Source organism: Tachysurus vachellii, chromosome 21, assembly GCF_030014155.1.
Source record: "Tachysurus vachellii isolate PV-2020 chromosome 21, HZAU_Pvac_v1, whole genome shotgun sequence".
Taxonomy (NCBI): Eukaryota; Metazoa; Chordata; class Actinopteri; order Siluriformes; family Bagridae; genus Tachysurus; species Tachysurus vachellii.
Window position 1 is genome coordinate 2,488,807 of NC_083480.1, and position 21,297 is coordinate 2,510,103.

At 41.8% G+C, this 21,297-nt stretch overlaps 2 protein-coding genes across 3 annotated transcripts; both read right to left on the reverse strand.

Moving 5' to 3' along the window:
- Positions 1-1,104: 1,104 nt before the first annotated feature.
- Positions 1,105-4,599, reverse strand: aanat2 (arylalkylamine N-acetyltransferase 2). The gene is made up of 3 exons (XM_060897536.1): positions 4,362-4,599; positions 2,661-2,815; positions 1,105-1,623 (listed from the first exon to the last, which is right to left on the reverse strand). Exons 1-3 carry the CDS (start codon positions 4,558-4,560, stop codon positions 1,318-1,320), a joined length of 660 nt encoding a protein of 219 aa, XP_060753519.1. The 5' UTR covers positions 4,561-4,599; the 3' UTR covers positions 1,105-1,317.
- Positions 4,600-7,396: 2,797 nt separating this feature from the next.
- On the reverse strand, positions 7,397-19,153 carry mgrn1b (mahogunin, ring finger 1b). Of its 2 annotated transcripts, XM_060897196.1 has the most exons (17): positions 18,672-19,153; positions 16,427-16,545; positions 16,223-16,311; positions 15,953-16,099; positions 15,241-15,358; positions 14,335-14,401; positions 14,216-14,259; positions 12,852-12,899; positions 12,642-12,710; positions 12,209-12,368; positions 11,986-12,095; positions 11,639-11,853; positions 11,395-11,506; positions 10,438-10,483; positions 10,122-10,208; positions 9,838-9,883; positions 7,397-9,704 (listed from the first exon to the last, which is right to left on the reverse strand). In XM_060897196.1, the coding sequence occupies exons 1-16, from the start codon at positions 18,757-18,759 to the stop codon at positions 9,843-9,845; spliced, it is 1,560 nt and encodes a 519-aa protein (XP_060753179.1). In that variant the 5' UTR covers positions 18,760-19,153; the 3' UTR covers positions 7,397-9,704; positions 9,838-9,842. The 2 variants fall into 2 exon arrangements, with proteins under 2 accessions (XP_060753179.1, XP_060753177.1); XM_060897194.1 differs by lacking the exon at positions 9,838-9,883.
- Between the last annotated feature and the right edge of the window lie 2,144 nt (positions 19,154-21,297).

Here is a 21,297-nt window from a genome sequence, read left to right on the forward strand (position 1 = left end):
GTTTTTAGGCAATATATTATTAAATAGTCATAATACAGTAGACTGTCAGATGGACGAATGGAGAGACTGATGGACGGACGGACAGGCAGACAGATGGATGTATGAACAGACAGACGGAAGAACAGAGACAGATTGACAGACAGACAGGTGGACAGGGGATTGGATAACTGGTGAAAACTAGTGATGATCATGTTAGTTTCCCAGTTTCATACATCCCACATAATACAGCTGAATATTTCACTTGCAAAATTAAATTAAGAAATAAACACAAATAAATAATTCATGCATTAAATTATGATTCAATGGCCATGTTTAAAATGACTGCAGATGAGTCGTGTTCTGCAAGCACACTAGCGAGCGAGGAGTCACTGGTTTCACGTGTAGTTTAGCGATTGTGCTCATGTAACATCTGTAACTTTTTTTTTTAAAGCTCAGATGAGGAAGTGTAGCAGCCAAAATGTAGCCTACAGCACAAAGTCTACTGCTGTCTACAATTTATTTGTCTTTAGAATGAATTCTGCCAATTTATTAAAGTAAAAACTGTGCAAATTAGCTAGGTGTCAGCTTTGCTAATCTTTGTTAGCTTAAATTAACATTGTGAGCTAACATCTGCTAAAGCTAAAGCAGTTACATACAAATTCAGTACATAAAACTTAATCAGTGTAAAAATCATTTGTTTTGATTTTTAGCAGATTAGCAGCTCGAGTTATTAGCTACAGACCCTCTCCAGAACAAACAGGATCGTTGCTACTTTTGTTAGCAATCTTTCATTTGTAAACGTGTCTGTATACACAGGTCCAGCAGTACAGGAGATAATAACAGGTAGGAGCTAAAGCTGATCAAATTTAAATGCATTTTATTTGAAGGAATGTGATTAAGGGAATGGTTCGAGTTCACTGTGGCACATCTTTCCTAATTCTAGAATGAAGTTCAACTGGTGTGTCATGCTGTCGCTTTGTCTCTGTCACATTAATAAAGGAAACAAATCATCATCTCTCCCTTTTCTTAGTGGATGGTGCGAACACACCGTGAATCAACCACAACTAAAAAGACTTGGTGACCCTTAGACATACTGTACCAGTCATATTGAACACAAGCAACCATTGAACACCAGACTGTACAGTCGCATCACTTCATTTAACCATCATTTGGTGTCATGTTGAAGATTCTGTACAGTTTGGAATGATTTCAGTCTCTGGTTTAATAAAGTGCACTTCAAGGTGACGTCGGTCATGAAGTTTTCTGTCCTGATCCTTCACTTGCTGGCCTGAATATGAGAGCTGTGTCCTTTAGTGTAAAAACAACCAGTCCACTTCTTCAGCAGTTGCTATTTCGCCGTGCGTAGGCCAGCCCTGCGAGTGTATACTCCATCTCTCTGAACCTCAGAGCTCCTACTGTGATCGCTGAAGGCCCTTTCTCCTTAAAGCCAGCCTTCTCGTAGAAAGGCATGAGGAACTTCTCACAAACGAGCAGGGTTCTGCGTAGACCCGGAATACAGCGGAGGTACTGCAGGTAACGCCACAGCAGAATGGAGCCTTTACCCTGCTGGCGACAGTGACGGTGTACAGACAGCACGTGGATGTGGACGGTAGACGTGTTTGGAACGTGACGTGTCAGAGCTTCCTGTTCAAAATAGATCAAATATCAAATCAAAGACAGGAAGTAAGGATGGGTTTGTCTGAGAAATACATAATAATTCAGTTCAATTTTATGTCATTGTGATGAAGCAGATTTACAGAAATATAAATGCATTTTAATATATCGCTAATGAGGAAGTCAGGGGTGATGTGGTGAGGAAGATCCGCATGTGAGTGAGATGTGGATGGAGAGCGTGATTATAAATCATTTCCCTTCTACAAATTTGTCCTAAGTCTGTCTTTTTAAAGTGATGAAGAACTGATCACTGATGGAGGCTCCAGTGTAAAACTTCATATCAACCATGGGCGTAAATCCCGGGGGGGACGGAGGGGACATGCCCCCCCATCCGAGGATTGTCCCAAAAAAATTATTTAAAAAATATCGCACTCTCTATTGTGAAAAATATATGTATGTATACCTAAATAATTAAATAAAATTAAATAAAAAAAGTTAAATTAAATAAAGTAGAAAAAAAAACAATTATCGACTGCAGTCCAAAGTCATCTCCATGGTGTCTAATGGAAGTTTTACCATCCACACTCCATGTCCTGGTCTTTAAAATTTTTACATTATTCCAACTGATCTAAAGTCACTTCAGATTGTTGTTACTTGACTCATACTGTTTAAAAGTGTTATGTTCTCTTTTGGCTGTAAGATTTTTAACTGCTTTCTGAATCGTCTTCACTGTTACTGAGTCGATTCATTATCAATCCAAGACGTATATGGCAATGAATTGTGTTGAGAGTAAAATCTGTGTGGTGGTGTAGTGGGTAGCATTGTAGCCTGACAGCTCCAGGTTCTACCCTGAGGTCGGTTGTGAAAGGGAATTCTTTGTGTTTGTATGAGTTTCCGGAGGGTTCTACAATTTCATCGCACCTACCCAATACATTTACAGTTAAATGGCCCCTAGGGGTGACCATGTGCACTGGAATTGTAACGAGAAAATCATCAGTCATGATGGTCACACTTTGTTATACAGAGTTAATACAAGAGCACTGTGTTCTGATGTGTGTATACATTACCTGTGCTAGCTTTTCCTTATCCCAGCCAGACCCAATAATGAAGCCCACAAGCTGTCCTTCCTCAAACCAGCCCATGGACAGCTCAGGACATTGACTTAAGAAGTTAAGCACCTCGTCCAACGTGAGCGGACACTCTCCTGACACAGAGATGAAAGCTACATACACACAAATGAGCACGGGATTCAGAGAATTCAGAGAGATGATCCTGCTTTCATTTGCTAACACAAGCACCAGATTATCACCAGATCAGCCGAGTTCATGTGTCTACCTGCAATCAAATTAAGCTGTCAATGTAATCTTATTCGTGTACACTGCTTAGCAATCTAGCTCCTAAATATACATATAGTATAAATACTGGATGTACTGTTTCAGCATTTACACTGATCAGCCATGACATTAAAACCACAGACATAATATTGTGTAGGTTTCCTTGTGCTACCAAAAGAGCTTTTAGTTATGAACTCCACAAAACCTCTGAAGGTGGCCTGTGGTGTCTGGGACCAAGACGTCAGCAGCAGATTCTTTAAGTGGTGTAAGATCCCACAGATGCTCCATCAGAAGTCAACACCTGGAGCTCTTGGTCATGTTCCTCAAACGGTTCCTGGACAATGTTTACAGCGTGTCAGGGAGCATCATCCTGCTGAAAGAGGACACTGCTGCTATTAGGGAACAGCGTTACCATGAAGAGGTGAACTGGGTCTGGAACAGTGTTCAGGTCGGTGCTACGTGTCAAAGTCACATCCACATGAATGCAGGACCCAAGGTTTCCCAGCAGAACATTGCCCAGAGCATCACACCGCCTCCTCACCTTCTTCCCACAGTGCATCCTGGTGCCGTCTCGTCCTCAGGTAAGTGACTCACACGTGATGTAAAAGAAAACGTGACTGATCAGACCAGGCCTCCTTCTCCCATTGCTCCAAGGTCCAGTTCTGATGCTCACGTGTCTGTTGTAGGAGCTTTGGGTGGTGTACAGGAGTCAGCATGGTCACTCTGACACTCTGCAGCTCCGTATGCAGCAGGCTGTGATGTTCTGTGTGATCTGACTCCTTTCTATCAGAGTCACCAGTCACTTTTTCAGCAGTTTGTGCTGCAGGAGTTTGTGCTGTCTTGCTGCATCTTGGTGGCAGTTACCACAGCACACCTGTGGGATCCGACCGGACTTCAGCCTTCACTCCTCATGTGCATAAATTAGTCTTGGGGTCCATGACACCTGTCACTGGTTCACTTATTGTTCATCCTTTTATTCTGTACTAAACACCACACACAGAGAACACAACACCTGCAGTTCTGGAGAGGTTCTGACCCACTCGTCTAGACATCAAAATTCAGATCTTACACACCCATTTTTCCTGCTTCACAGTCATCATGTTTGAGAATTTGTTCACTAATTTGTTGTCTACTTTCTCAGACCCTTTGACAGGCTACATGTTCTTCACTTCACCTCTCAGTGGTTTTAACCTTATGGCTGGTGTAGAAACAATAAGATACAGTTACCTCTGAACTTCAAAGAAAGTTTAATAGGTCATTCAATTTAATTTCAGGATTTAAAACCTTTTTTCTTAAGTCTTAGTAAAGTAGTTTAGTTAGTTAACAAACGCACTTATTTATTATTTGTTTGTTTTCTTTTAATCTGGTTGTAAACTGTAAGTTACGGTAATTTCTTTCTTTCTTTTTCTGGGTTGAGTATCTGCTGATTCTTACCTTCTCTTTCAATCTCGAACACACTGATGGCGTCCTGTGGTGTGAGGTTGCGGAACTCGCTGGCTGGAAGCGTGTGTCGTCTCTGGCGTACAGGACTCGGCACGCTCAGGGGCATCTTTAGGTAAAAAGCCTTGAGGAAAGGTGAAGAGCTCACCTGCTGGCTCACTATCATACACTCCTTCTCTTCCATGTTTTCCATCAGTGCCTCTGCTTGTCAGACTCTCTGTCTGCTCTAACACATGAATTTGTATTTCTCTTGAGCCTCCTACGTCTCTCGCACTCGATCACCCCTGCCTCTGTCACCGTGCCCTCTCCTGACCCTGCTCCTGATCCTGTTAAGAGCTCCTCTAAAGAGGAACGGATAGACACGAGCACACGTGAGTCTTATGAGCTGTGGGTGTCAGGTGAGCTGTGTTTCTCAGAGCTAATGCAGCTGAACTGTTTGGGTAACATGATTAACCTCAAAACGAGACGTCCAGGCAAAGGTTTTTACTCTTCCAGACAGATTCGGTTCTTATTCTCTTGTTTTATTAATTTATATTCACAATTTATTACAGTTCCTGCCTCTTTTGGTTAGGCAATTTCTTACATTTACAGCATTTTGGCAGACGTCCTTATCCAGAGCAACTTGCGTTTGCTCAGGGACTCAGGACTGGCAGATTGGTGGACCTGGGATTCAAACTCATGACCTTCCAATCAGACCAACACCTTAATCACTGAGCTACCACTTCTCTACCATTTCTTGACACAAATCATCACACAAAACCACCACAATGCCATGAAATGAACTGAATTCCTGAAGTGTAAATCCTGGTCTCAGGCGTACATACATTGGGATAAACATCAGGGCGATGATTATATTATTATATTAGTAGATAATGATTGAAATGTGGTTGAGTTCGCTTCTATAAGTCACTTCTGCTGAAGTCCTGCACACATCACAGTGGGTAAGAAGATTGAGGAGATAACGCAAAGAGGGTTAGAGAAGCCGTAAGTAAATACAAAAGCACTCTGATGCCTGGCTCTTTCAAATAACCAACATTTTAGCACAATACCAAAAATCATTGTTTTAAGAGGTGCCTATGGGGCTGAAATTCAGCACACCAACAGCTCTCTCTTTTCATAAACCTGCTGTTTTAATGCTGTGATAAAATCGTTTCCACTTTCTTAAATATTGAAAAAAAATAAAATGACACTTGTGTGAAAATGATTAGAAATATAACAGTCTTGTAATATTCATCTATTATTTCTATTCTAAGTTTATTTTAATGTAAATATAAGATTATTATTTTATTTCACTTTTTTCTTTTTCTTCTATCAGAATACAAGACGAAATTCAGACGACCTTTTCCAGCTTGGGATGAGTAGAAATGTATAGAAATAACTTCACAATATTGTTATTTGCACTCCCACATTTTATGTACATAACTGATCGTTCATATTCTATATTCATATTTTATACTCATTCTGTCTATATTGTATCTCATCGTCTGCAGTGTTTTCTTGTATAGTTTGTACAGTATAGTGTTATTTATGTCTGTACTGAGAGTCACAAACTGCTGGAACCAAATTCCTTGTGTGTGTCAACACACTTGGCCAATAAATCTGATTCTGATTTACATAAATTTCTATTCACTTTACTGGAAAGATAATACATTGTGTTTTCTGACCGAATTTATTGTAAAGCTCTTAAATGTTAACTGATGTCTGGTGTGTATGTAACACTACAAACGTTGTGTTTGTGTGCAGTTTGTGTTCATGTTCTCCAGGTTTTCTCCAGTGTTAGTCAGCATTTTATCTATTCATTGATTTTATTTGTGTGCCTCAACACTTTCCCTCCTGTTTGTCCATGTTGATTACTGAACGTCTTCCTTGTGTCTCACTCTACAGTGGCGTTAACATGAAGCTCAGATTAAAGTAGACACTCAAGACTTTAAGAATCTGTATCAGTTTTATCATTATTTCTGTTTTTCTCTACAATTCTAGAGGTGATATATTTTCACGGTTGTTGTTTTTTTCCACACAGATGTTTGTATCTTCAGAGTAAATGTTGATATCAAACCCATTTCGGCTCTCTGAGATGATCCGAGTGTTTGTTCATCTAAAAAGCAGCTCAGATTTGTCTTCAACACTAAAATTCAGTGTAAGATTATGAACAGAGGGACAAACACACGTCTAAAACACACTGAAAGAACAAGAATCCTGACTCGTATTAGATCAGACTCACAGACACAACATTCATTTCTTTCTACTGATGAAAAATGTTCCTTAAGTTCATTTCTGTTCCGCTGACAAACTGGAACACCAGTGTACATGGAAAACAGGCTGATGTGAATAAGCGAGTGCTTTAATTTGTAAAGTTTTATTTAATCAATGAGAATTTCATCCTGTTTCAAACTCTTAATCAAGGGGCAGAAAAATCACACCTTATTCTTTTTTGTTGTTGTAAATCTGAGCTTATGTAAACTTTCTACTTAAAGGTTTGTTTTGTCATCTTTAGCTGTAAAGCCTGAAGATGAAAGATAATGTGAGCTTCATTAAACAGCCTGCTGGAGAACGGCATGAAAAGATATTCATACGATTATTCAATCAGTCCGTCATCCTGCAACATCACAACACAAAATAATGCAGATGAAATGCTGATTTGAGCCGTGACAGGACTGTTGGTGAGCGATGGGCTGGTTTGAGTATCTCAGAAACTGATGTTCTGATCTCCTGGGATTTTCAGCACAGCAGTCTCTAGAGTTGTAGATTAGCATATTAACAAACAACCCGCCCATGAAGTCGCAATGATGTGGTTATAACGAGAGCTCAGACTAGAATGTCCATTAACTGTAGTGAGCAGAAAAGCAGCTTCCTCCACGTTAAACCTCAAGGTGGCTGGACAACAGCTGAAGATCCCATCAGGAAGAAGAACCTGAGGCTACAGCTACAGGATCGTCATCAACAAAAATGTTGTTTGATATATTCTACAGGCACACAAGGTGTTCCTAAAGTCAGGATTCAGTTCAAACATTTACACATTAAAACTGTCATAAAGAAGAAATACTTAAAGATTTATTTGGTCATTCACATTCACTTTGAACACATCATGATGTTAATGTGGAGCATCAGACACACGGCTGACACTCGCACCCTGGATACCAGGTCAGTACAATAACACAGAGATACCAGAAGGCTTGGTGGGGCATCAGGGTGAAATAGCACAGTATCAGAGGGGTAAGTGTTTATTCAGAGAGAGAGAGGGAGAGAGAGAGAGAGAGAGAGAGAGAGAGAGAGAGATAGTTAAATAGATCATCTTTATTTAAACATCATGCACAACTTCACCTTAACTTAATATTTTAATATAAAGCCAGTTATCAACATTGCATATGCGTTTTAATAATCTGTATAGAGCGACTGCTAATGTCACTCACGCTCTCTCACTCACTCAGTCACTCACTCGCTCTCTCACTCACTCAGTCAGTCACTCACTGCCACTCACTGTCAGTCACTCACTCACTGTCAGTCACTCACTCACTCACTCAGTCAGTCACTCACTGTCAGTCACTCACTGTCATTCACTCACTCACTCACTCAGTCAGTCACTCCCTGTCAGTCACTCACTCACTGTCAGTCACTCACTCACTCACTCAGTCAGTCACTCACTGTCAGTCACTCCCTGTCAGTCACTCACTCCCTGTCAGTCACTCACTCACTGTCAGTCACTCACTCAGTCACTCACTGTCAGTCACTCACTCAGTCACTCACTGTCAGTCACTCCCTGTCAGTCACTCACTCCCTGTCAGTCACTCACTCACTGTCAGTCACTCACTCAGTCACTCACTGTCAGTCACTCCCTGTCAGTCACTCACTCCCTGTCAGTCACTCACTCACTGTCAGTCACTCACTCAGTCACTCACTGTCAGTCACTCCCTGTCAGTCACTCACTCACTGTCAGTCACTCACTCAGTCACTCACTGTCAGTCACTCCCTGTCAGTCACTCACTCACTGTCAGTCACTCACTCACTCACTCAGTCAGTCACTCACTGTCACTCACTGTCAGTCACTGTCAGTCACTCACTCACTGTCAGTCACTCACTCACTCACTCAGTCAGTCACTCACTGTCAGTCACTCCCTGTCAGTCACTCACTCACTCACTGTCACTCACTCACTCAGTGTTGAAATTTAAAACCATAATTTGTCATTAAGTGTATAAACATAAAACACTTTTAAACCATTTTAGAATACTCAGTATCACACACTGGCACAGAGGCTGACAGCTGAATAAATACACACACCGCAAGCCTCCAAATGTGTTCTTTAATCACAACAAGTGAACAGCTCAAAGCACTAAAGTAGCCAGACTGCTAGTTAAAGGCACATGGACCTCTCTGCACAATGCTGCAATCACAAAGCATCTGCATGACGTTGCATATCGTGGTGCCGTGTTGTGTTGGAGGACAGACGGGAATAAGTGTGTTAAGAGTTAAACCATAAGAAGTTTGGGGTTATTTCTCAGGCTGTGAGGACGGAGTTCTCCTAAAATAGCTCTATAGAGCTTTCATGATGTCTCGTGACACCTCGTGGATTCGCTGCGTTTCCATGTACACGTCACTAAACGTAGTGTTCTTAAAGTAAAGTTCTTTCTACAGAATATATACGTAGGTGGAGGAGCGAATACACCTAGACTGATATATTTTGGTCATAAAACTGATAAAGCAAAAAGTCTGTACATTACATACACACGTCTTAAACAAGGTCCAGTTCTGGAGACTAGCTCCGTCGCTCAGGAAAACGGAAAGCCTGAGACTCGCTGAAAGACGTGACTTTATATCAAATTCACTGAGTTATAGATCTGTATTAAAGACAAATATCTCTGTTATAATCAACACTGCATTCACGAAAAATAAGAAGCTGAATGCGACTTGTGCTTTAATCGAGTTAGTGTTGGATCTGGAGGAACGCTCCTAATATTTTAGTATTTCTTAAAACTAGTGACTGAAACTAGTACTGTATGTTTTCCTGGTTTCTTCTTCTTTTCCCAGTTTCTTGTATGCTTTGCTGGACTTGAGAGCCTTTCTAAATAAATACAATCGAGTAGGTGAAATCAAAAAGAATGAAACACACAAAAACATGATTTACTGCTGAAGCAACTAGACAGCGGACTGCGGGAGGGACTGCTGTGTGAAAAGACGCTGTTAAGAGAGCTTTGGGCTGGTAGTAGAAGCCTTAAGGACAGAAAAGGGATCAAGGTCCAGTTATTCATCCTCCATGTGCAAAGAACTCATGGGACAGAGAAGCGGCTGGCTAGAGCAGCTCGTGGTCCGAGTAATCAAACTCTCCATGGAACCCGAAGAACCTGCAACAGAGGCAGAGAGAATGACAATGATTTAAACACAAAGCAGGCAACAAACTTTAACTGCAGCATTTCCATCACCACAACAGGCTCAGAGAAGAACATGAAGACAGTGGAGACAGAAAGGCCTACATACCAGAGTTACTCTTCCATACCGATAGAGCAGGAATCAGGACCTAGAGCTGCCCAGAGGCCACGGGGAGGAAAAAGGAGCACGCAAGCAAGTAGGAAGAAGGAAAAAAGAGAATACAGCACACAGGTTACATCGCTTAGCTAACAAGAGTTATCTGGGGTGGATGGTAGAGAACCACACAGGAAGAACAAACAGATATTATACACTGCCAACTAAAGCATATAGGAGGAAGTGAGCATCAGGGAGAAAAGTCCCCTTGTGTACACGGAGTTAGCAATACGGCTCACCGGGTGTGTCGCTCTCGGCTTTGGTCAGGCTGCTGCGCTCGCTGATACAGTCAGGCAGAATCTCTCCATCAGAATTCACCCTGTCCTCTGCACACACACACACACACACACACACACACAATTTTGTTGTATCGCCATCATCCATCACAAGATCGAAAACTTACAAGTCGAACATAACTTTATGATACACTCCAAGCAATTCTGTAATATTCCAGACTGCATGTGTTATGAAACTGGATTGAACTATTTTGTGTTGTGTATCATTACAGGATGTCTGATCTGTGTCATAGTCACTCTGACTGCACAAAACACTAACCGTCTTCTGGAGACAGAGAGTCTGGAGCATCCTCTGGGCCAGTGCACTGTAAAAGAGAGGGTGAGAAGTGAGATATGGAGAGAGAGAGAGAGATAGGGAGAGAGAGAGAGAGAGAGAGAGAGAGAGAGAGAGAGAGAGAGAGAGAGAGAATGAGAGACAGAGAGAGTGTGTGAGAGAGACAGAGAGAATGAGAGAATGAGAGAGACAGAGAGAGAGACAGAGAGAGACAGAGAGAATGAGAGAGACAGAGAGAGAGACAGAGAGAGAGAGAGAGAGAGAGAGAGAGAGAGAGAGATACAGAGAGAGAATGAGAGAGACAGAGAGAGATAGTGAGAGAGAGAGAGTGAGAGAGACAGAGAGAGAGAGAGAGAGAGAGAGAGAGAGAGAGAGAGAGAGAGAGACACAGAGAGAGAGAGAGAGAGAGAGAGAGTGAGAGAGACAGAGAGACAGAGAGAGAGAGAGATACAGAGAGAGAGAGTGAGAGAGACAGAGAGAGAGAGAGAGAGAGAGAGAGAGAGAGAGAGACAGAGAGAGAATGAGAGAGACAGAGAGACAGAGAGAGAGTGAGAGAGAGAGAGAGAGAGAGAGAGAGAGAGAGAGAGACAGAGAGAGAATGAGAGAGACAGAGAGACAGAGAGAGTGAGAGAGAGAGAGAGTGAGAGAGACAGAGAGAGAGAGAGAGAGAGAGAGACACAGAGAGAATGAGAGAGAGAGTGAGAGAGACAGAGAGAGAGACAGAGAGAGAGAGAGAGAGAGAGTGAGAACGACAGAGAGAATGAGAGAGACAGAGAGAGAGACAGAGAGAGAGACAGAGAGAGACAGAGAGAGACAGAGAGAGAGACAGAGAGAGAGACAGAGAGTGAGAACGACAGAGAGAATGAGAGAGACAGAGAGAGACAGAGAGAGAGACAGAGAGAGAGACAGAGAGAGAGAAACATGGCAGTGGCTGGAGCTGACCTCAGTTGGAGCTGGACTGCTGGACAGCAGAGTGTGGGCCTGTGCATCAGATATCTCCGACAGCTTTTCCTCATCCTCCTCCTGAATGGGTGATGAAGGTGAGCGTAGTGTGCTGTGAAGAGGTCACAGGTCAGAGAATCGTCTCTGATCGTTCCACAGATTCCAACATGATTATTACCTGGTACATAAAGATCTCCAGGTCATTATTAGCAGTGTTTTGGGATGCAGGCTCTCAGGTGTGTACCTGTCAGGTGACTTGCTGACTTTTCCCTTTTGAAGGCTGCTTTCTCCAGAGTGTTCAGGAGAACTCAGCTGCCTGCTGTCACCACTCAGACTGCCCGAGAAGTTGATCTCGTCATACAGAGGGGCTGATGGCACAGCAGGGGACATGGCGGTGAGGCCGTTGAGAGCCTCCAAAAGGGAGATGGGCTCAAAGCCGGGAGGAACCGAGTCAGAGCTCTAAGGATTAGAGAGAACAAAAAAATCTACATGATCTTGATCTGTGTGAACTGTTCAAGCAGAATTACTGTTACTGCTGTAATACATTGATGCCTGTGGGAAAAGTTTAAAGTGACTGTGTAAGAGACGTACTGAGTGCTCGTCATGGTCCATGCTCTGAGCAAGAACAGGGCTGAAAGAGACGGGAGAGAGAGCGCCAGGCTTCTTCCTCACTGCTCTGATCTGCAGCAGGGCACGGAAAGCTACACACACACACACACACACACACACACACACAGTATGATACAGTAGAACAATTTTATAGCCCAAATACTTAAGCACCACTACAGTAGTAAACAGCCTATCTAGTACATACGAAGTCTGCAGATGGGGCAGTTGTTGGCCTGGTAGCGCAGTGTATCTGCACATGAGTTACAAAGACACAGGTGCCTACAGGGCAGGATGAGTGTGTCGCGCAGGTCCGACAGACACACCACACACTCGTTACTGTTGTCACTGTTCTCGTCATCAGATGGCTGGACGAAGGAATGAAACAGAAACTTTAGTACTCAATTCAGAGTCCAGTTAAAACCAAAAGCTGACACATTTGACCCTTTTTCTTCATCCCCAGGTGAATCTGTGGCTCATAACGATGCCTTTACACGACTGTGGCCATGTAACTGAGAGCATGTTTCAACTGCCTGAGTCTTAAAGCTTACAGCTGAGATCATGGAACCTTTGAGCAGTAACCTGACGACACTCTTGATGTTGTTTTGTACAGTTCTACTAAACATGCTGATTATATTCACCTTTGTCTCCTGGTTGTTCTTATTTTCAATGCCATAGATCTCCTGGAGCAGGTAACTAACCCGGTCCACCTGTAAACAGCCAGCAATAACATCTTCATCCTCATCATCTTCAGCATCATGCAACAAATAAAACTTGACATGGTTACCAATATTTAATCTCTTATAAAGAATAATCCCATTGATCATCATCTTCAAAAATGTATTACTCACGATTTGTTTCTGCTTTAGAGGCTTCACTGAGAAACTGCCGTCAACGTGCTGTGAAGAGAACCAGGAAACAGATGAGTCCAGCAGATCAAACACTGCATGCTGGTAAAACACATCTGACACAAACCTGTTGCTCTTATTTAATACTTTAATGTTTACTAAACAATGTATAGTTGTTCAGTTAATGTAAACCAATTAATATTACAATCACTGATTGAATATTTTTATGTTCTGAATGTACAGATAGATCCATAAATATCTGGACCTTAAGATCCGAAGTCATTGTTATTTTAGCTCTTCCACAGTATACTGGTGTTGAAATTGATCAATTCGATAAACAAATAAATAAATATGGGTGTAATTTCTTTTTCTCCTGAGTGTACTTTCCAAATCATATAACGTCGGAGCACATTATCTCTGCGGTCAAATCCTTATTAGTTTAAAAATTATGAATTCAATTTTAATCTTTTTATTTTGCAGCTTGCAAATCTTTTGCAGTCCAGTCTGGAACCCAGAGACATCACCAGAGCCAGGTAACTTCCCTGGTGATGCTGTCTCAGGATGCTGTCTCATTTCCTGCTTGTTCTTACGATGCTGTCTTTAAGGTGAAATGTAGTTCTTTTGTTTTATATATATATATATACACACACACACATATACGTATGTATATGTGTGTGTATATATATATATATATAATTTTTTTTGCCAAACTCTTAGCTGATCTTCTTGTTTTTGAGGCTTAACAATAGTCATAAACATCATGTGTTGAACCCTCTGTATTTTCTCTGGTGAAATCTTCTCTTGATTGTTTACTTTGACACAGATACAGATCGACATCCTGAAGGATCTTCATGATCTGGTCAACTTTTGTGTTGGGATTTATTTCATCCACCACAGTTGTTTTGTGTTTGTCTTCCAGGTCACCGGTCTGTTCTTTCTTTTTTAAATATTTAAGCTCTAACTGTTTGTTTTTCAGCCTGATGATGAACTACTTCACTGGTAGTCACAGCTCTTTCCACTTTATACAGATTCCACTGCAAATGGCACACATGAAATTAACCCTAGGGCTTTTACTTGCTTACTTATAAATGAAATAACGAGGGAATTAAACAGACCTGTACATAAAACAGCAGAGCAGCCAACAGTCCAAATACTTTTGGTCACATACAGAAACAAAATGCTATAATCCCTAAACCATTTACCAGTAGTAAGTCTGCATTGTAATGCATTCTTTAACTCCAACACCAGTACACCAAGACAGACAGCTGAAATAACAATAACTTTGTCAAGGTCCAAAAATTTAAGGATCTGACAGTATGTTTCTGTCTTTTAAAAACTGTCTCAAACCTTAGTTTAGCTCTACTCACTCGTTCAAAGGCAGCCAACAGCACATGTGCGTGTCCCAAACAATCTGGAAAGTGAACACGGCTTTTAGCAATTAGCATGTGGGTCATTTCAAACACAGAACAGTCACATGAGCACATACCGTCTCCTTCGTCCACTACTGCTTGGATGACCATGGGAAAAATACCTCTGTCCAGGTCAAAGTTCAGCTGGAATGACAGAGCAAGATTGAACAAATTAAAATGAAAGATTTCCAAATCTGTAAATAAATATACTTCAGGTGTTCCCATGGCTCATTATCGATAACAGGTAGGGGTCGCGCGGGGGTCTGCAACAGGTAGGGGTCGCGTGGGGTCTGCAACAGGTAGGGGTCACGTGGGGTCTGCAACAGGTAGGGGTCGCGTGGGGTCTGCAACAGGTAGGGGTCACGTGGGGTCTGCAACAGGTAGGGGTCACGTGGGGTCTGCAACAGGTAGGGGTTGCGTGGGGTCTGCAACAGGTAGGGGTCACGTGGGGTCTGCAACAGGTAGGGGTTGCGTGGGGTCTGCAACAGGTAGGGGTCACGTGGGGTCTGCAACAGGTAGGGGTCACGTGGGGTCTGCAACAGGTAGGGGTCGCGTGGGGGTCTGAAATCTATCTGTCTGAAACAGGTGGGAGTTTAGGTTTATGCGCCTGCACTGTTTGAGGTTGATCTAGACAGATAATGACTAACCTGACACACTTAAGCCCTGCTGTAGACTGTATATTTATCAGATCTCTCTTTCTCTGAGCAATGAGAGGAATGTGTGACTGATCACTACATAGAATTATACAGTATATAATTATATATATAAAATTCTCATTTATATTCTTCTGTCCAGCAATCCATATTTGTTTATTAAATCTTTATAGAAATAAACATTGTGCCTTTTTGCTAGTATTTTCCAGCAAACCATTTATTCATATACATAATACATATACTATAGATAAATACTAATCCACTCGATTTTAAATGCAGATGTGTGCAAAGAAAACACCCTGATGACCTTAAAAGAGAACAATCACTTACGTCTTCCTCCTTCCAGTCAGAAAAACTGATCTTGAAGGAGGGTAAGGAGAATTGCTGGCTCACTCCTCGCTTGTAGTGCACCGTCTCAGACACCATAGCAGGACTCTTGGGATTATAACTGAACAGGAGAAAAAGATGACTTAATAGAGAACTAGATTCCCAAAGCAAACAGCAGAGACTGGAATTAATATCAAGATCAAGTTGTTGTTGATGCCGTGGTTCCTCTTTAAAAGCTGAGGATAATTACAGGAGCTTTGCAAAGCCAAGTGACAGACGTACTGAAAATCTGGAGGAAATGTGGAAGAAATGAGCAGCTAAGTAGCTAATTAATCAAAAGCTTCAGAAACCTAAAACTCACAGAGCCACAATGTCTTCTCTCTTGCTACACATTTTGCTGTGTATCCATGGAAACACGCTGTTGCTAAAGGCTCGAAATGACTCTTGGTTGCTGACAGTCTTTCAGCTATGATTCATTTTAAGCCTGGAGCAAAAATGGTCCAGTTCCATTGTAACAGCAAAACACTGTTTCTTTTAACATAAGAAACTCTTACAGATCCTTTAGATTAAGCCCACAGTGTAGAACCATAAAGGTGACAGCTCTAACTGGAATCTAGTTATGCTGGTTAGTCTGATGTTTGGACATAGTTATTGATTTGTACATCAAGGTGATTTATGAAAATGTGTTTAGATCACGGTTTAACGAAACACTTACACTGCCATTCCATTGGAGAATTCCTCAAACGCCTGGCAGTAGATAGTGATGGCCACGCGGGCATCCGAGTCAAAGGTAAACTCCACTCCGTATAAAGATTTGGGCTTTGCTCCTTCCTCAGTCGGTGAATCACCATCGTCTTTATACCTACACATGTCACACAGTTAAACATTCTGTACAGCCATTACACTTACAATTTTTGCAGCAACCTGAATGAGACATCTGATCGTTATTGATCATATTTAGAGTAATAAAGATTTGAACCCGCACCTGACGAGGCGCAGGGAGTCCTTCCTTATGTTGACCAGGCTTCTCAAAGTCTTCACAGGCTCGTGTGGTGCCGGAGTCACGTACGGAAACTAGACGGTGATGTTAACAGGGACAAATCATGACTCATACAAAACACTGGGGAAAATATGACAGCATGTCTGTAACACTTTAAAAGAGTGCTCTGTCGGCTCTGTCCGTCTGTACCTGCACTGGACGGTTGCCTAGGAAATTGAGATCCATGTTCTCGCCAAACAGGTAACCTTCAGGATGAGGGGTGTCAAACTTCTCCCCTCCCATGAAGAAGTGACTTGCAAAGTAATTCCCTTCAGGGGGGGAAAATAGATCCATTAGCTCAAACCCACAATTTAATACACAATCTTACACAATGGTGTTTGCTGTAATACACTTAAAAGTCACACTTGAAAAAACACGCAACCAAGATAAATCATATCAGATTTTTTCCCATCTTTTATGTGATACAGAAACCAGCAAAAGTCAAGTGAAAAAAAAAGGAAAACAGAAGTATTTTAGACTTTTTTCTAATGAACCAATCACCTTCAATTTCATCTCATATTTAACGCCATGGTTCTGATTAACCCCAACTATAGATCAGCTGTTTCTCTAAGATTTCCTTTTACATCTTTTTGGTTTCATACGACCATTGTCATGGTCAAACCATAATCTATAAAGCTTACAGGATCTCACTGTTAAAGCAAATCAATCGAAGGACAGAAGAATTTCCCAAATATTAGATGCATCATGGAACAGTGTGAAGACCACCATCAACAAGTGAGAAAATAGGGCACCACAATGAAGTCAACTAGAAAAGGACGTCCTTCCAAAATTACAAAAGAAATCTCTGAAGTCTTCACATGTCTGATGTTTTAGCCTAGAGGTTAAGGTGTTGGACTAACAATCAAAAGGTTGTGAGCTTTGACTCCCAGGTCCACCAAGCTGCCACTGCCAAGTCCTAAGGTAGTACACATTTTGGACCTAATTCTTAAAGATATGTTTGAAGCACAACCATGACAGCATTTCACTGAAAGATCATCACACGTAGCATGAAGCATGGTGGTGGCAGCATCAAGCTACAGGGCTGCTTCTCTTCAGCTGGGACTGATGCTCAGTAAGGAAGGAAGGAATCATGGAAAGGTCTAAAATATCAATCTATTTTGGCACAAAACCTGTGGGAAAATGACACCTTCCAGCACAAATCAAAGGTAAACACAGTCCAAGAAGTAAAAAACGAGATATAGGAGATTATCACAATTTAACAGACGTTTATATTTTTAAAGAATAAAGTGAATAAAATGGGTGATTTAACACAGTATTGGTATTTATAGGTGTGTACATTTATACAGGTTAGTTATTTATAACTGGGTTATTAGTATCTGGTATTTATTTTTTAAATGCTCAGTGCAGAAAACAACGAAATAGTGATTTCTGTGACCACTACAGCGTAGTGAAAACAAAACAAAACAAAACACAGAAACAGCGTCAAACAATAAATAAAGGAGGGTGATGTAGAAAACTGAGCTAGTGAGTGATAAACATGCTATAGCACCGCTTAGCTGATGTCAGACAGACAGACAGACAGACAGACAGACAGATTGCAAGTGCAAAGAGTAGCAATTGTGCAAATAGACAAATGCAGATAAATATGTAGCATATGTAGCTACAGCATATAATATATGTATGAAATGTGTGTGTGTGTGTGTGTGTGTGTGTGTGTGTGAACATAATGTACAGCATGTAATATATATATTGATATGTAAACATATGTGCATAATTGTACATATGTGAATAAATATAAAGGCTATAACAGCACAGAGATGTGTGGACATTGTTGAAAAGTACAAGTAAATGGTTCTAAGGCTATGGCATTGAAGAAAATGTGCAAGCTGAATAAACATGTCTACTATACACACACACACACACACACACACACACACACACACACACACACACATACATACATACACATACATATACATATACACACACACACACACACACACATACATACATACACATACATATACATATACACACACACACACATACATACATACATACATACATACACACACATACATACATTCATACACATACGCACACAGACACACACAGACACACACAGACATACACACAGACATACACACAGACATACACACACACACAGACACATATACACACACACACATACATACATACACATACATATATACACACACACACACACACACACACACATACATACATACACACACACATACATACATTCATTCATACACATACGCACACAGACACACACAGACATACACATAGACATACACACACACACACACATAGACATACACACACACACACACACACACACACACACAGACACACACATAAAGCTGGTGGATATTAAATCACTTTAAAGTGATTCAGGAATAAAACGTACCAGATTTAGGAGGGAATCTATAAGCAGAATTGGCCTGAATATCGATATCCTCCACCCCGGCGATCCTCCGGCCCAGTACCGAGCCCATGATTCAGCGGTGCGGTTCACTGGCTAGCAGACTAACGGTAGCTGCTTCAGGGTCACAGGGCTTTAAGTCAGTTCACTCAAATACTCATTTAGTGTAAAAACCTAGATGATCAGACCCTAACCCCTAACCTCTAACCCCTAACCTTTAGCCTGACAGTCGACGGAAAACACACCGCTGTGCGGCTAAAGCTAAACAAATAAAAGTCACCAGCTAACACTACTGAGCCAGGTAGCTTTACGATAACTGATACTTCGCTTATCTGTGAAATAAATACGAAGTATCGACATCAACACAAACTGTTATACGATCAGTTTCTGTCCGAATGTCCTCCTGAGGTTTGTGAGCACTGCAGACATGTAAAATGTCCACACTAAACAACAACAAACGGGGAAGTGGGAGCTGCTTACACATAACGACCTGATTGGCTGTGCCGTGGGATCGAGTCGATTACTAGTCCAATCAGATTGCTAGGATCCACTGACGCTAGTTGCGTGGTCATCTCTGCGTTTCTTTAACAATATATTCTTTAGCATATATATATATGATATATATGATATATATGATATATAATCCACAAATGATTGTAAAGATACAGAAAAGATTGTTGTGCTCTTGAATTTGGTGTACATTATATGACTGGGAAGGGTTTGTGAACCCTGACTTCTGCTTCTTACATCATTCCTTCACTCATTCAGTCATCTTCAGTCATTTATTTATCTTGCCCAAGGTTTCATTAGAGCCACAGCCAATCCCAGAAGCAGTGAGTTTAAGTCAGGACATTTCATCATAGGGAACTGAAACACCTAGCCAAACTCGCACAAACACCAGGAGAACTGAGCACGAACACTCGCACCCATAAACACCTAGCCAAACTCGCACAAACACCAGGAGAACTGAGCACGAACACTCGCACCCATAAACACCAAGCCGAACTCGCACAAACACCAGGAGAACTGAGCACGAACACTCGCACCCATAAACACCAAGCCGAACTCGCACAAACACCAGGAGAACTGAGCACGAACACTCGCACCCATAAACACCTAGCCGAACTCGCACAAACACCAGGAGAACTGAGCACGAACACTCGCACCCATAAACACCTAGCCGAACTCGCACAAACACCAGGAGAACTACACACGGAGACTCGCACCCATAAACACCTAGCCGAACTCGCACAAACACCAGGAGAACTACGCACAAAGACTCGCACAAACACCAGGAGAACTGAGCACGGAGACTCGCACCCATAAACACCTAGCCGAACTCGCACAAACACCAGGAGAACTGAGCACGAACACTCGCACCCATAAACACCTAGCCGAACTCGCACAAACACCAGGAGAACTGAGCACGAAGACTCGCACCCATAAACACCTAGCCAAACTCGCACAAACACCAGGAGAACTGAGCACGGAGACTCACACCCATAAACACCTAGCCGAACTCGCACTAACACCAGGAGAACTGAGCACGAAGACTCGCACAAACACCAGGAGAACTACACACTGAGACTCGCACCCATAAACACCTAGCCGAACTCGCACAAACACCAGGAGAACTGAGCACGGAGACTCACACCCATAAACACCTAGCCGAACTCGCACTAACACCAGGAGAACTGAGCACGAAGACTCGCACAAACACCAGGAGAACTACACACTGAGACTCGCACCCATAAACACCTAGCCAAACTCGCACAAACACCAGGAGAACTACGCACAAAGACTCGCACAAACACCAGGAGAACTGAGCACGAAGACTCGTGCCTATAAACACCTAGCTGAGCTCACAGAGACACTTCTTCACCTCTTATCCAGAGCAATTTACAGTTTATCTCATTTACTACAGCTGAGCAATGATAAGGGCCTTGCGGAGGAGCCCAGCAATGGTAACTTGGTGGGATTAAAACTCACACCTTCCAGTCAGTAGTCCAACACCATAACCACTAAACTACTACATCCCCATCCAACCCATGGGGTGCACTGGGTGTTCTACTATAATAAACATATCTAAATTACAAACTAACACCTTCAATAATAATAAATTGTTAAACCACCTTCAATAATAATAAATTGTACAGTTAACTGTGCTAAACTCTATGACCAAACGTATCCGGACACTTCACCATCATGCCCATATGTGTGAGTTGAATCAGATATAAAAACATCAAATACAATACACAAATGATATCTCTCTTCATTAATGGCATGCAGAAAACATACTACACTGTAAAACCCTGTAAAACGCTCTATTGCATTGATTTTAAGTGGTTTGACCGCTTTAATGAAAAAGCTTCAGCAGGGAAGTGCTTTTTAAGGATTAAATGCTGACTTTGTGCCAGAAGTGAATTATTACACTGCACCATGAGGATGCAGTCATGGTCCAATCACAAGAAAAGAGAGAAAGTAAAGGAGAAGGGAATAAAGGCAAAGGATAAACTCCAAAGGATAGTAGATCTTATTAGCTTTACTACAAACATCAAATTGTTGAGCACATAACTGATGAGAACAGCTAACAGTCTCACTTGTCCACTTG

Bases quoted from the DNA above. Each gene is read 5' to 3' on its own strand.
- aanat2 (XM_060897536.1), bottom strand. From the start codon at position 4,560: ATGGAAAACATGGAAGAGAAGGAGTGTATGATAGTGAGCCAGCAGGTG. The intron at 2,816-4,361 runs GTAAGAATCAGC...GTGTGTATGTAG, and splicing joins GTTCGAGATTGAAAGAGAAG to CTTTCATCTCTGTGTCAGGA. The intron at 1,624-2,660 runs GTAATGTATACA...TATTTTGAACAG, and splicing joins ATAAGGAAAAGCTAGCACAG to GAAGCTCTGACACGTCACGT.
- mgrn1b (XM_060897194.1), bottom strand. From the start codon at position 18,759: ATGGGCTCGGTACTGGGCCGGAGGATCGCCGGGGTGGAGGATATCGAT. The intron at 16,546-18,671 runs GTACGTTTTATT...CCCCCCCTGAAG, and splicing joins TAGATTCCCTCCTAAATCTG to GGAATTACTTTGCAAGTCAC. The intron at 11,507-11,638 runs GTACACACCTGA...ACCTCTTCACAG, and splicing joins GTCAGCAAGTCACCTGACAG to CACACTACGCTCACCTTCAT.